This window comes from Aspergillus saccharolyticus (assembly GCF_003184585.1).
Source record: "Aspergillus saccharolyticus JOP 1030-1 unplaced genomic scaffold BP01scaffold_41, whole genome shotgun sequence".
Lineage (NCBI taxonomy): Eukaryota > Fungi > Ascomycota > Eurotiomycetes > Eurotiales > Aspergillaceae > Aspergillus > Aspergillus saccharolyticus.
The window spans coordinates 209289-226885 of record NW_020290651.1 but is presented as its reverse complement, the minus strand read 5'-3'; the positions used below and the strand labels follow the sequence as shown (position 1 = coordinate 226885).

At 21.3% G+C, this 17597-nt stretch overlaps 1 protein-coding gene across 1 annotated transcript; it reads right to left on the bottom strand.

The window, feature by feature from the left end:
• Positions 1-6317: 6317 nt before the first annotated feature.
• BP01DRAFT_386030 (uncharacterized protein) lies at positions 6318-15396 on the bottom strand (the record flags this gene model as incomplete). Its single annotated transcript, XM_025577652.1, has 2 exons — positions 6318-6326; positions 15238-15396. 2 exons carry the CDS (start codon positions 15394-15396, stop codon positions 6318-6320), a joined length of 168 nt encoding a protein of 55 aa, XP_025427872.1.
• Between the last annotated feature and the right edge of the window lie 2201 nt (positions 15397-17597).

Here is a 17597-nt window from a genome sequence, read left to right as displayed (position 1 = left end):
TTATAGTAGCTCTGATACTACTAGAGTAGCTACTACTATTAATATATATAGAAAGAATAATAGAAGATAAAAGAATATATCTCTAGATAGTCTTCTCTCTAAAGTTAGTAATATCTATTAATAGAAGCTCCTACTATAGGAGAACTACTACTAATTTAATAGTCTCTATAGATATTAGTATATCTAGATTAAGCTTAAGATCTTTAGCTAGTTAATATTCTAGCTAATTAAATAATAATATAGCTGGATTGATTTCTAGACTACTAGAATAGTATTTCTTAGGATATATTTAGTAAATAGATAGTAAGACCCTGTAATAGAATAATAATACTATAATTTAGAGATATATATTCTTAGTAGTATATTTTATTAGAATCTATAATAGTAGTATATTAAAATAGACTTTAAGAATAGTCTAGATAATAATATAAAAGATTTTAATTATCTAGTATAGAATCTTATACTAGATACTCTTAAAGTACTTTATAATATTAATAGCTATCTTCTAGAATTCTTGAATATTCTAGATAAACTAGATAGAGTACTTAAAGAGTAGCTATAGGAGTATAATAGTAGTATATATATAGTAGAGATTAGTAGTAGATATATTCTAGATAGAGTCTATAATTAAGAAGAGTACTATAGTAAACTGAATAGCTTTAACTTCTAATTATATAAGATAAGTAGTTTCTACTAGTTTTAGATCTAGAAAAAGTTTAAAATAATAAAGACTCTATATCAGTTTAACTATTATATCTATAATAGTTAAGAACTTGTTTAACTATATAATAAAGAATATTTCTATATATTAAAGACTTCTTATTATATCAATTAAGCTATACTTTAAAGATAAGAATACTAAAATATATTAATATTATTAGTTCTTAGTATATTAATAGAGATCTTATAGATAGATATAATTCTTAAGAACTATATTTCTCTCTATATAGCTAATTATTAAGATATAGTTACTTATAGAAGATAGTTTAAGTAGATTAGTATTATAAAATAAATAAAGAATAGATAAGAGTAGTAAATCTTAAATAATATCTATAATTACTTTTCTTTTCTCTATGATTTTCTTCTATATAATAATAGTAGTTTACTAGTTAATAAAAAGAAAAATAATCTAGTTAATAATTTTAATTAGTATATAATATTTCTATAGATTATAGATAAGATATTAATAGATAATATTATTATAGATATCTCAAGTATCTACTATAAATATACTAGCTATTAGATAGCTAAACTACTATATAGTATAAATCTATTTAAGAATAAGATATAAGATATAATTATAGAATCTTCTCTAATATCTACTAATATAATACTCTAGAAGTAAGTCTAGAATCTCTACTATATAACTTATCTAAGAGATAATAATAGTCTTTAGAATCTTATCTATAATATTAAGTAGTATAATTAGATAGTAGTTCTTAGATATAATATAGTTATTCTTATTTAATTTATAGATAATAATAGTAGTAGAATAGTAGAAGTACTAAGAGTAGTAGTCTATATTAAGATATATATTAAAGATCTTACTTAGATATTCTTTAATAAAAGAAAGATTTACTAGAGAACTAGATTAGATAGTCTATTAGAATTAAAAGTTTTTCTAGATATAATTTACTAAATAACTTAGTAGATCTTCTTTAGAATTACTTAGAATACTTTATAAGACTTAGAATATTTAAAGTCTTTAATATTAGTAAGATCTATAATATTAACTATTAAAATAGAATCTGTTAAAATAGCTTAGCTTTAGTCTTTAATTTCTTAACTAGTTTACTAGTTAATACTTATAGTATAGACATAAATATTAGCTATAGACTTTTTTATATATAGATCTAGTAGACTAATTTCTAGAATCTCTTAATAGAGTACTTTCTATCTTCTATTTTCTCTTAGTAAAGCTAATACTTCTGCTTAGTAGTCTATTAGTAAAGTATATTATAAACTTAGCTATAAACTTTATAGTCTATATAGTAGCTAGATTTAGTCTATTATTTTATTTACTATACTTAGTATTTTAATTTCTTTATTTTCTTAGTATATTTAGATTATATATAGTTTATAATTATTTTTATTAGTATAGTAGCTTTAGTAGTTATAATTAGAGTCTTAATAAGATTCTCTACTACAGTATTAATAGTAATTAGTCTAATTAGTTAATATATAAGTAATTATAACTATAGACTCTTAGTTAAGGCTTTCTAATAGGCTTACTAGTTAGTATTTAGCTAATCCCAGTACTTTACTATGGAGATAGATACAGAGCTGAAATCAAGTATAGTATAGGTTAGTATATAGTTAATACCCAGCTACTAGTTCTTTTATAAAGAATAGTAGCTGAGATACTTACTAAGCTACTATATAGTCTATATAAGATTAATTATAATATAAATATTATCTTTTTTATATATAATTATTTTCTTAAATAGAAGTAGTTCTAAATTCTTATTAATAGTAATATTAAAGTAGCTGAATAGCAGCTATCTTAATAGTATAGTTATATTCTAGTAGATTCTAAAATAGATAATATAAGTTTAAATTACTAAGAACTATATATTTATCTAATTTCTATAATACTATAAATAGTAGATCTAGAATTAGATTCTTTTTTTCTTTATAAAGATCTTTATCTTTAGATTTAGATATAGACTTAGACTTTTAATTTCATAGTAATTACTACTCTTACTAGACTAGTATATGTTATAAATATAAATATAGCCAATATTTAGTATCTATAGTATAAGAGTATAGAGAAACTAAGAGTAATATTAGATTATCTATATTTTTAGATTAATATATCTACTTATAAAGAAGTAGATGTATAGTACTAGATCTATACTAGATATTAGTTTTATAACTAGATAGAAACAGTCTTCTAGAGTTTAGAAGTATATAGTTAACTAACTACTATAGTAGTTTATCTAGAGCTCTTAAATAATAATAAGTTCTATATTCTATATTCTCTTTTTACTAAGAAGATATATTATAATATTATTAGGCTTCTAATAGTTTATCTATATAATTTTAAGCTACTGATAGTATCTATATATTATTATTAGTCTTAGTAGAACTAGTAGTATTAAAAATAAGAATACTAAGCTTATTATTATTATTCTTATCTAGAATAATAAATTAGTTATAATATTAAATATAATAGTAATTTATAGATTTTATAGTACTTAGGATATTCCTAAGACTATATATTAAAACTATTATAGACTTTACTACAGCCTATACTATAGTTTTATCTATAGAGAAGCTTTAGCTATAGATATTAATCTTTATAATTTTCTAGTTATTCTTCTTATAGTATTCCTTTAGCTATTTACTATAGAAGATTTCTATCTTAGTAAAAATCTCTATAGCTAGAACTCTTATAGTCTCTAGCTTTATAGTTAATTTATAGCAGTTCTTACTATAAGTTGTCTTAATCTTAGTTTTTATAGTTAAATAGCTATAAATATACTATAATTAAGCTAGCTTAGAGCTTAACTCTAGAATAATCTTAATCTATTTAATTAAAGTAGTAGTATTACTACTACTAATAGAGAGTTTAATATATAATATAAATATATTTAGCTAGTATTATTAGATAGTCTTAATATATTTCTTTTTCTTAATATAGATATAGTTAAAGATAAAGTACTTTAAGCTATAGTTTATATACTTGGTATATATTTTATTATTCTTAAGTATATAATCTAATAATTTATATAATCTAATATAGTATATATAGATCTTATTTCTTTAGTAGTATTACTTAATATAATTATATTTCTAGTATTTAAAGTATTATAAGAGCTACTAATTATAATTATAATAATTAATATTAAAATATTTATTATTAAGTATAAAGCTTCTATAAAAAAGAGTATTTACTATATTTAGATTATTAAATTTAACTACTAATATAGAGAATTTATTCTTCTTAGTAATAGTCTTCTGTAGTTATATTATATAATATATATAATCTTAGTAGATATTATAGCTAAACAGCTAGTATTAGTAGTCTTAATTCTCTTAATTAAGAATTTCTATAGTTTTATAGAGTCTCTATTACTAATACAGCTAATATCTATACTATATATTATAATTAGATATCTATATCTCTTAAACATTATATTTAGACTAAGTATCTTAATCTAGAGTATTTATATATAAATAAGATATTTAAGATTCTTAAGATTATTAACTATAAGAATTATATTACTACTAAATAGTATAAAATTAGTAAGAATCTTATAGTAAATAATTATCTTATTCTTTATATTAGTAATACTTTTATTAAGATAGTCTACTAGGACTCTATTATTATACTATAGTAGATTAACTACAGAGTCTATAGTCTTATATATATAAATAATAAGATTCTTAATAAGTACTAACTATATTAATAGACTACTTAAGTTAGTTGATTTATCTATAATATTAATTATATTAGCTTAGGTCTTAGTAAGCTAGTTGCTTATATATAATCTAAAGATAATAGTAGTAACTGTATAGTAGATAATATTAATATATAAGTATATCTTTAGTATTTCTATAGAAGTAGCAGCTATAGACCTAATACTAAGAATATTTATAGTTCTTATAATCTATAGCTACTAATTTATTTATATTTAAAGAGTACTTTTAATCTTCTTAAGATCTGTATAGATAGTATCTACTAAGAATATCTCTATAATCTAACTAGTAAAATTAATAAGATTTTTAATTAGTAGAAGAAAAACTAACTTTAATAGACTATTATTTATTTTTTTCTGTTTTTTCTTAAATTACTTAAGAATAATATTAATAGCTATTATATATATATATAAAAATTTTTATAATAGTAGTTAGCTCTAATTTAAGACTATATTAGCTTTTCAGAGGATATTTTAGATAATATTAAGCTATTATATAATTATAAGAATTAGAAACACCGTTGAAAAGCGATAGATTAATAGAGGATAGAGTTATATATAATCTTCCACTCTTCCAAATCGATAATTCAATGGTGGCGTGCTGTTTGGTGTAGCTGGCGCGATAAATTTATATTCTTTATAAACTACTATATATATCTAGATATTGAATTGACTCTCTTTACAAATTTATCTGTAAAAATTAGCAACTAATTATACTCTTCTAGAATATTAGCAGTAGGTCTATGAATAGATAGATATTTTACTAATAGTAGATTAATAATAAAGTCTATTATTATAGTATAAAAAAGAATTACTAGTAAGATAATTAATTTTAAACTATTAAAAGATCTATATATAGATATAGTTTTATAAGTATTACTACTATTATATACGAAGATATTACAATTCAATTAAAAAGTCGATTTCTCAGTTAATTCTTTATATAATTTTCTAAAAATAGACTTGTCTGTTACAGCAAAATTTGGTCTTTTATTCTATATTAAATTTATAGCCCTACTTACCTAAATAGATAAGATATTAAGAAAAAGGACAAAAATTATATATATAAGCTTTATAGACTAATATTTTAAGAAAATTTAAAATTCTATAAATAGATTAGAATTTTTACTATAGTCTAATACTATTTCTAGTCTACAATCTCTATTTTTTGATTTTTCTAGATTTTTTAAATATACATTTTAGTATTTTTTATATAAATAGTTTACTCTACTTTATTTAATTAACTTAGTAATCCTATTCTATTAAAATTTCTATACTTTTAGTTCTAAATTATATAATTCTAATATTCTATCTATATATAAACTATTCTATAAACTACTCTACTGATTATTCTATTAACTATTCTACTAATTATTCTACTAACTATTCTATCAACCACCCTACTAACTATTCTACCAACTATTCTACTAATTATTCTGTAAATAGCCCTGCAAATAGTTCTATAAATAGCTTACAAACAGCCCTTCAAATAGCTTATAAACAGCCCTGCGAATAGCTTGTAAATAGTCCTATAAGCAAGTCTATAAGAAACAGCTCTACTAATAGTTCTATAAGCAAGCCTATAAGAAAGTGTATAAGAAATAGTTCTATAAACAGCTCTATAAATAGCTTATAAATAGTTCTACAAATAGCTTATAAATAGTTTTATAAATAGTTCTATAAGAAAGTCTATAAGAAATAGTCCTATTAATAGCTCTACTAATAATCCTGTAATCAAGTCTATAAGGAAGTCTGTAAGGAAGTCTATAAGAAACAGCCCTACTAACAGCTCTGTAAATAAGCCTGTGAGGAACAGTCCTACCAACAGCCCTGCAAGCAAGCCTGCGAGGAAGCCTGCGAGGAACAGCCCTGCTAACAGCCCTGCTAATAGTCCTACTAATAGCCCTATAGCCAAGCACATAAGTATGAGGTAGTCTATAAAACAGCCCTATAAACAGCCCTATTATCAGCCCTGTGAACAGCCCTGTGAGAAAGTCTTAAGGCAGCCCATCCTTCCATATACCAAGCGTACCGAGGGTCCAACGCTTGTTTTATATAATAATATATATGTTTATTTTATATAGTAGAGTCTTAATATAATATAATATCTTAGAAAATAGTTTATAAAGTATTTATTAGTATTTTAATATCTATTATTAATATGAACTATATAGAAAAGAATTTTTAAAAATAGTAAGATATATATAATCAAGATTCTTAATATATTTAAGCTAGTTTAATAGTACTTAGAAAAACTATAATATTTCTAAATATATAGAGTAAGCTATCTTTAATACTACATAATAGAATTATTATAGGATTATTTTATAGTATCTAGATAGTATAAAATACTTATATATCTTTTAAATAGAGTATATAGATATATTCTTCAAAATTATTTAAGAATAAGATTATTAAAGAACTATACTTTATTATTTTATAATAGAAGATATACTATCTATCTAGTAGACTTAGAATATATTATTCTATATAACTACTAATTCTACTTCTAGAAAATTATTAGGAATAAATAGTATATATAATATATTTTTAGTAGAAAGTTAAGAAAGTATATCTATTAGACTATTTACTTTTTCTAATCTATAGTATATCTTAAACTAGTATTCTTTTATAAATTTAGAATATGTAAATAAGATAAGGATTTAAATATTCTAGTGCTATTATATTAAAGATTATTTTCGAAGTAAAATCCATTATATTTATATAGTCTATATATACTACTATTAGTATATATATAACTTTAAAATAGTATCTATTTTATATATTATCTATATAAGATAAGATATCTTAATCTCTATTAGCTAGTAATTATACTTATATATAGTAAATACTCTATTTAAAAAGAAAACTAGTTATATCTAGATATATAAAAATAGTTTAGAGATATTTATATAAGTCTTTTTAAAATTAATATAATATAAGATAGTACTATATTCTTCTCTGGATATATCTAGATTAATATATATGTAGTTGATACGTTGGGCCCGTAGCCCTCAGGACGCCGAGACGTCAAGATGTTTTCATCATACAAAGGTAAACACATTCTACTATCCTCTCCAGCTACGCAAGATCTTAAACATAACTTAACAGAAGACAGCAGAACAAGAAAGAAAGAGTTCTTATAAGATAGAGAAAGAAAAGATATCTATCTCTAATATGTAGTCTTCTTGTTAGTTTATAATATTCTTGTTATAATTTACTGTATAAATTTATTAGAATAATATAAGTTATTATTATTATTATTATTATTATTATTATTATTATTATCTTTAGTAAAGTCATTCTTATAATAAATATTTTTAATAAAGCTATTCTTAGAAATAAGATAGAAGCTAGTAGTGTCTCTATTGTTATCTAGTATAGTTATATTCTTATACTACTAAAGAAGTAATATGGTCATATACTTCTTCTAAAATATATCTATATTCTCTTATTATTTATCTATAATATTCTTAAGAGTATCTTTCAAAGAATTAATAAGAAGTATAGATTCTATAAGTATAGCTTAATAACTTAAAATAATTATATTTATGTAATTAAGTATAATATCAGCTACTATATAATTCGGAATAAAAATATGATACTTTTTTATAGAAATAGTATTCTATTATTTTTTATTCTTCTTATTAGCTTTAAGTACTAGATTAATAATATCTACATTAGACTAGTTCTGATTAATATAATAATAAACATAGTTATAGTTATACTTAGATTAAAGTTTAAGAATTGGAATAATAAATTATTTAGATATAAATTTATCTAAAATTATTAATTCTATCTTAAATAATATTAACTAGATTCTAATATCTAATATTCTTCTAGAATACTATCTTATCTATCTTCTTCCATATAAATCTATAATATTTACTAAAGCTAGAAACTAAGAATATTAATATCTTTCTCTTTATAGTATAAGTTATATTATTAGTTAGTTTTAGTAGACTAAGTCTAATATTAGTCTTCTTAGAAGAGTAGATCTATTATCTAATTTTAGTAGACTAAGTTTAATTTCTATCCTTTATATAAATAGATTAGGCGGTGTCTCTAGAATAGATATCTGAAGTATTTAGATAATTCTTTTAAAAAGCTTCTAGATATCATTGACTATTTCTTTAATCTACACAGGCAGAGATATTACTAGAGTCTTAGATATTTCAGATACTTTATTAGAATAGAGAGTATAATTAATAGATAAATTTAGAACTAATATGATAGAATTATCTTTTTAACTATCTAGATCTATATCTAGTCTAGAACTAAGTAGTTAATTATCTTTATTCTAAGAAATATAGATATTTAGTATCTTAACTAATAATTTTAGAAGAATCTGATTTAATAATAATAAAAGAATAGCTTTTTTATTATTCTTATTATAGGTATAACATATTATAAGATAATTATTATAAGTATAAAGTATTGTAAGATTATTATTATAAGAATATTATATATTACTTGTACTTTAACTTATCTAGTTTAGCTTAGTTTAATTATAATAATTAATAGTATTATAATTTATTATAATAATAAGTATTTATATCTTATTAGTAATCTTATAGATATTCTTAGACTAAGATAATATTCTATCTATTTATTATTCTTTAGTAAACTATTTGTCTTTATTTCTTACTATTCTACTAAAAGCTAAGACTACTAGAAGTAAGTAGTATTTCTATAGAGAATATATTCCTCTTATTTAATAGAATACTACTAGAGATAATAAATATAAATTAAGATAGTTTTACTAATTAGCCCTCTATCTATATAAAGTAGACTTTTATAAGTAAAATTAATATTATACCTAACTTAGTTACTAGTAAAAGCTTAAATATAAGATAAATAAGCTAGTTAGATAAATATATATTCTATAGTAGTTATTCTAAAATAATTAGATTTTAGTACTTAACTATTAAGAGTTTTTATATCTATATAACTTAATTATATTCTATTTACTTGGTCTTATTATTCTTTATTTTTCTTAATATAGATATAACTAGATTATAGCTACTAAGTACCTATATTCTAATATAGATATTCTTCTAGTCCACTAAAGAGCATTACCTTTATAATACTAATAATATATTCTTAAGAAAGATAGTGATTTGAGAAATAAAGAAAATTAGATATAATAGTATCTAGAAAAGTAAGATAGTATTTAGAATATAAAATAGTATATTAAGAAAAAGAACTAAGTAAATATTTATAAATAATAGAATAAGAATATAAAGTATTAAAGAAGAGAATATTTAAATAATAGCTAAGAATAGAAAGAATAAGAAGATAGATAAGAAGAAGATATATTTAAAAAAGAGTAGTATTACTTAATGAAGAGAGAGATATTTTAGTAAATATAGTCTTAGTAAATAGTTACTGGATAGATTAGATAACTTACTTATAGTTCTAGTAAATAATCTTGAAATCCTATATTATGTCTACTATATCAATATCTACTTTATTAATCTATTCATCTCTCTTAGAATTATATCTAGTAGAGTAGACTAGATACTTTATACTTATATATAGTAAGTACCCTGCTTAGAAAGAGAACCAATTATATTTAGATATATAGAGGTGGTTTAGAGATGTCTATATAAGTCGTCTTTAGATTAATATAATATAAGATAGTGCTATATTCTTTTCTAGATATATCTAGATTTATATATAGCTACTATTCAGATTAGAAGTATACTAGTATTTAGTCTACTCTCTTATTAAACTTAGTCTATAGATTCTTAAATATAGTAAGCTCTTTAGGTGTTAGTATTTATATAGTCTTAGTAGAGTATATCTTATAGTTTTAGTCTTTCTAGCTTAGTAAAATTTTAAGTAGAGTAATCTTCTATTTCTAAAATAGCTATATATAAGTAGTATAATATAATATCCTATATCTAAGATAACTTATAATCTTAAGGTAATACTCTAAGACTAATATTATAATAGAATATAATAAAAAGTAGATAGCTATTAATTTTCCTTTAGAAGTAGATAATCCTAGACTATCTATATATTATGCTAGAAGCTATACTAATAGAAATAGTATAAAAGTCTTTATTAGCTCTAGCTTAATATTTATTATCTATAGTTATCTAAATGCTAAATGTAGATACTTGCTATACTAGTTGAGACCTAGTAATATAATAATAAGATTATTAATATAGACTCTATAGAATATATAAAGTTTTTTAAGATTAGGATTTATTTATCTTTAGATATATAGAACAGAATTAATAAATTCTATAATTATAATATAAAATATCTCTTAGTTTTAATATATTATAATAGTAAGATAGTTATAATATATGTATTGAACTAATTATTAATAAAACTATTTATAGATATCTACTATTATAATATAAATTTATTCTACTACTAGCTAAATAATATAAGTTTAAAGTAGAACTAAATAGAGGTCTAGTATAGTTCTCTTATTAACTTCTTATAAGTCTACTATAGTGTATTCTTTAGCTATTCTAGTATTTATAATTAGATTAACTACTCTTCTCTAGACTATAAAAACAAAATATACTATCAGAATATCATCTTATATAAAAGATATTTTACTCTAGATATAAAGAGAATTAAATATCTTATTAATAACTTTCTAATCTTATTTACTAATATAATATATTTACAGCTTTAGTAGCTTAATATCTTTCTTTATAAATATTTCTAGCTATTAGTCTTTGAATATATTAGTAATTCTAATATTAAATTTATCTAGCTTTATCTATATATTATATTAATTAATTATCTAGGTAAGATAATAAACTACTATAGAATCTATACTATAGATAACTTGACCCCTTAGTAATATAATAGTATTTTTAGATATAGAATAGAGTAGTTTATAGTCCTTGGGTAGTTATAGTCTTTTATCTAGAATATCTATATCTAGAATAGACTCTGTATCTGGGTTCTCTTTATTATAACTATTACTGTATAGCTGTTTATAGTATTGATATTTTTTATTATCCTATCTCTATCTATCAATTTATAGCTTATAATATTAGAGTAGTGTTAATTATCTATTAATTATAGTCTCTTTATCTTATAGATAATTTTATAGATTTATAGTAAATATTAATTATTCTTTAATATAGATTTAATATATATTCTTAAATAGAGATTAAGTAAGATAATAATACTAATATCTATTAAAGCTAAATAGATTAGAGTATCTCAGCTTCTCTATATATTATAGTAAGTATTTAAAATCATACTTATCTAGATAGTATATAAGCTTAGCTGTATAGTCTTTAACTTAATATATAGTAGTGAATTTATTATCTATAATTATATTTAATCTAGTATATTTTACTACTATAATTTTATATAATATTTACTTTATTATCTAAATAAAAGTAAAATCTAAATTAATTAGATGTATATAGACTATAAGATTCTTATAAGATAAAGATTTAAAGATATAGTCTATATTTTTAAATAAGTCTATCTTTATATAGATTAGTATATATACTATACTATAGGCTAGTATAATAATATATTTTATTAAATAAATAGATATATTAACTTATTTTTTACCTTATATCTTTATATTAATATATATGTATGTTTATACAGTCCTCGAGATATACTTTTTAGTAGTAGTAATTAAGTAAGATATTCTTATAACTAATTATATCTATACTAATAAGTATATTAGCTTTAAACTTAGGATTTTTTATAATAAATATTCTTATAGTAATATAATTGTATTAATATTTAATATCTAAGAGCTTAATTAGAGGACTATTATTTTTCTACTTTATTATAGTCTTTAGAAAATCTATATAAAGAATAATATATTCTTTATAGTATACTTAGAATTAATACTAGTAATATAGATATCTTTACTAATATAATAAACCTAAATATCTTTAATACTTAAGATAAAAACTTTACTAATAAGAGTAGAGCTATAATCTATATTTAGATATATAGCTCTTAGATGTGTCTTCTTATTAAGATCTAAGAGAATTATAGCTATATACTATATATAGAGTATATTAATATTAATATCTTATTTATATCTAATAAAGATAAATATATCATTAAATAGCTTAAGACATATAAGTATAGTATCTCTTCTTATTAATAGTATTATATTATGGGGTTTTAGAGGTAGTATATCTTTCTAACTATATATCCAATTAGATTAATTTTTTATATCTCTTATAGCTAAGTAGAGTATTCTATATTCTTCTATTATATTTACTATAGGCTTTGTAGATAAGAGAAAATATAGCTTATCTTAAATTAGTACCAAAATCTTTAAGAAATCTTTAGTATTAGTAATTTTTACTACTATATATAAAATATATTAATATAATTTATTATAAAACAGAAAAGTAGTATTATTAATAGTAATTATATATTACTATTAAATTATTAAGTTTATTATTAGATAAGGAGAAGATAAGATATATATAATTATCTTTATTATTATAATTAAACTATTAATTCTTATAATTATCATTATGATAATCACTATAATATATATTAGTCTAATTCTTATAATAGGTCTATTCTTTATTATAATTATAATAGATATTGCTAAGGTTATTAGGTATAGTAGAATTAGTTAAAGTAATATATAGTTAGTACTATAATTAATAATTATCTTAGATAGATATTTAATAGACTGACTTACTATAGTTTATCTAAATAAATCTAGAGTTACTTAGTATCTCTGGAATTAGTACTTCTATTCTTTGTCTTATTCTAAGAATAATCAGCTAAAAGTAATTATCTGAAATATAGAAGCTGTAGCTGTATTTATAATTTACTCTATTCTAGTATATTCTATATATTCTAAAAGAAATATCTATTATTACATAAGTAGTTAGTATTTAGATTTATATTAGTAAACTAAGACTTTTTATAGTTAAGATTATTTTACTAGTTATAACTATACTAGAATATATAAAAGTCTCTAAAAGAATAGTTATATTAGTAGTTTTTATTATATTAGTTTTTCTAATATCTTCAAGGATTATTATAGTCTTAGTAGTTATTATTAAAATAATCTTAGTATATATTAGTATAGTATTTCTAGTAAGAATATTCTTCTTAATAATTATCTATATAATAGTTAGATATATATTTATATCTCTACTAGACTTTTTATCTGTTATTTAACTATCTTTATTATAATAATATCTTACTATCTAGTTGGCTGAGAATTTAACTATTCTTATAGTTTATATAGATAGATGAATACTAGTAGTAAGATTAGAACAAAGATATATCTATATTAATATTAATTATTTATAGATATTATTAATATAGGAGGTCTTATATTTATATATAATATTTTAGATAAATATCTAAATTAACTTATTTTAGTATATATCTATTTATTTAGAATTACTAGTCACTTATAGATTGATAAGAGCCTAAGTTATATTAAACTTAAAGTAAATATATGGATCTTTAAATATTTTATCTTATAAAGATATATATATATATATATATATCTTTCTTATACTTACTAAGTATAAGATATTAATTAAAGACTATATTATAAAGATAATTAGTAATATTTATATATATTACTAATTTCTAGTATATTTAAATTATATCTTTAACTTAATTAATAAAAAGATTAATATTCTTAAAATATATAATACAAGCCTTGGTGATCCTCGCTTCGCTCGGATTGCTAAAGGGTGGGCTGGGCTGCCTTACAGGACCAGTGACAGGCTTGCTCGTAGAGCTGGTTGTAGACTCACTTACAGGACTAGTAGTAGACTTACTTATAGAACTAGTAGTAGAGCTGTTAGTAGAACTATTTATAAAAATATTTATAGAGCTATTTTATAGACTATCTTATACTTATATACTTAACTATAGAACTAGTAGTAGACTTACTTATAGACTTATTTATAGAATTATTTCTTTATAAAAGAGCTGTTAGTAGAGCTATTTATAGAATTATTTATAGAATTATTTATAGAATTATTTATAGAATTATTTATAGAATTATTTATAGAATTATTTATAGAACTATTAGTAGACTTATTAGTAGACTTACTTATAGACTTCCTTATAGAACTATTTCTATATAGATAAGACTATTAGCAGGACTATTAGTAGGACTATTTCTTGTAGACTTACTTATAGGACTGTTGACAGAGCTATTTCTTATAGACTTACTTATAGAACTATTAGTAGAACTATTTATTATAGACTTACTAGTAGAACTGTTAGTAGAGCTATTTCTTATAGACTTATTTATAGAGCTATTAATAAGACTATTTCTTATAGACTTACTTATAGAACTATTAGCAGAGCTGTTTCTTATAGAGCTGTTAACAGAATTATTAGCAGAGCTATTAGTAGAACTATTAGTAGAGCTTTTCTTATAGACTTACTTATAGAACTATTAGCAGGGCTATTCTTTATAGACTTATTTATAGAGCTGTTAGTAGGACTATTAGCAGGACTATTAGTAGGACTATTTCTTATAGACTTACTAATAGACTTACTTATAGGACTGTTAGTAGAACTATTTCTTATAGACTTACTTATAGAGCTTACTCGCAGGGCTATTAATAGGACTGTTTATAGGACTATTTTATAGATTATCTTATACTTACGTGCTCGGTTGTAGGGCTGTTTATAGGGCTGTTGGAAGGGCTATTTCTCGCAGGCTTGCTTGCAGGGCTGTTGGTAGGGCTGTTCTCTGTAGACTTCCTTACAGGCTTGTTTACAGGGCCGTTAGTAGAGCTGTTCCTCGTAGGCTTACTTATAGAGCCGTTGGCAGGGCTGTTCTTCGTAGGCTTTCTTATAGACTTACTCGCAGAGCTGTTAGCAGGGCTTTCCTCGTAGACTTGCTTGCAGGGCCGTTAGCAGGGCTGTTCCTCGCAGGCTTGCTCACAGGCTTGCTCACAGGGCTGTTAGTAGAGCTGTTCCTCGCAGGCTTGCTTATAGAGCCGTTGGTAGGGCTGTTCTTCATAGGCTTTCTTGCAGACTTGCTCGCAGGGCTGTTAGTAGGGCTGTTCCTTGCAGGCTTGCTCACAGGGCTGTTGGCAGGACTGTTAGCAGGACTATTAGTAGGACTGTTAGCAGGGCTATTAGTAGGGCTATTAGCAGGACTTTTCTTATAGACTTACTCACAGAGCTGTTAGTAGAACTATTCCTTATAAACTTATTTAGACTTACTTATAGAACTATTAGTAGAACTATTTCTTATAGATTTATTTATAGAACTATTAATAGAACTATTAGTAGAATTATTAATAAAATTATTAATAGAATTATTCTTTATAGACTTTCTTATAAGCTTACTTATAGAACTATTAGTAGAACTATTTCTTATAGACTTATTTATAGAGCTATTAATAGAACTGTTTCTTATAGACTTACTTATAGAACTATTAGTAGAACTATTAATAGACTTATTAGTAGACTTATTTATAGACTTTCTTATAGAACTATTTATAGAACTATTTATAAGCTATTTATAGAACTATTTATAGAGCTATTTATAGAATAGTTAATAGAATAGTTAGTAGAGTAGTTAGTAGAATAGTTAGTAAAATAATTAGTAGAGTAATTTATAGAATAGTTTATATATAAATAGAATATTAAAATTATATAATTTAGAACTAAAAGTAAAATAGCTATACTTATAGTATATATAGATAACTATAGAAGAGAAGTAGATCTATCTATTCTATAGAAATAACTATAAATTAGATAAAAATTTAGTAAAATTTAGAAAATAACTATAAGAGTCTAGACTTATTTTTTCTATATAAAGATATATTTTAATTAAAGTATATTCTTTTTTTAAAGAAAAAGAATAAACTATTAGTATAGTATCTAATTCTAAAAAAAACATATTTTTTTAGAATAACTTTTCTAAACTAGAATAGAAAATTCTAAAAATAGACCTAAAAATCTAACAAATAGTTAGATTTCTGAATTATCAAAAAATTTTAAAAAATGTTAAGAATTGATTAAGTTATTAATTTTTAAACTCAAAACCAAAAAAATTATTATTTTTGTATGGTATATAATATTCTTATTTTTTAGGATACTAGTCTATTTTTATATCTAGGAAGAAATAACTAATATTATTAGATTTTAAAGCTTAAAAATAATAGATTAATTATTGATTATTATTATTAGTATTTCTATCTTTTTAGTTATAGTATTACTATTCTTTATATTTACTTTTTATATACTCTTTCTAATTATATTAGTTATAATCTTACTTAAAGTTATAAAGATATTAATTTATATTTCTTAACTCTACTATAATTTTAATAAGCTAGGACTAAGCTATAGTATTATATTTATTATTTATTAGACTATATAGGGAGCTTAACTTGGCTTTTATTATTATTATAATATTAGAACTATTTTATAAATAAGACTATACAGATTCTATAGGCTTTTTAATTAGTATAGCTAAATTAAAAGATATAAATAAGTCAAATAAGAAAAAAATAGAAGAAAAGAATAGAATAAAATTTAATAAAAGATGAAGAGAGAAAAACAACTTCTCTAGTTATCCATTATTATTAAAATATATATAAGATAAGTATTTATTAAATAAGAAAGAAGATAATAGAATTAGTTCTAGAGTAGCGAAAGATAATTTAGAGATTAATTCTAAAGTAGAGAAAAATATTTTAGATAAAAATACTATAGATACTAAAGATATAGATTTAGAATATACTAGAAATATAGATTTAAATTCTAGATATAATATCTTTAAGATAGAGACTTTGTGAAAATATTACAACTAAGACTTAATAGAAGTACTTAAAATTTATATAGATAATATAAATACTTCTAGAACTAGCTATCTTAGTATCTATAGAGTTAAATATTCAGATATCTTATTAAAATTCTTCTGTAGAGAGTCTATAGAGAAGAAGAGAATTAATTCTTCTAATATTTAGAATTAGACTTCTTCTACTTCTATAGATCTTATATACTCGGGTTTGAATAATACTTTATTAGTAGATTAGGATCTTAATCTTATATATCTAAGAAATTAATCTAGATTAATTCCTAGAATTAACTATTCTACTAGCTAAGATGTGTATATAGACTCTAAGAGTAGGAATTTAATAAAATATCTAAATTCTCTGATAGTCTTATTTAAAATCGGACGGTTAATATTCTAGTTAAAAGAATGGAGAA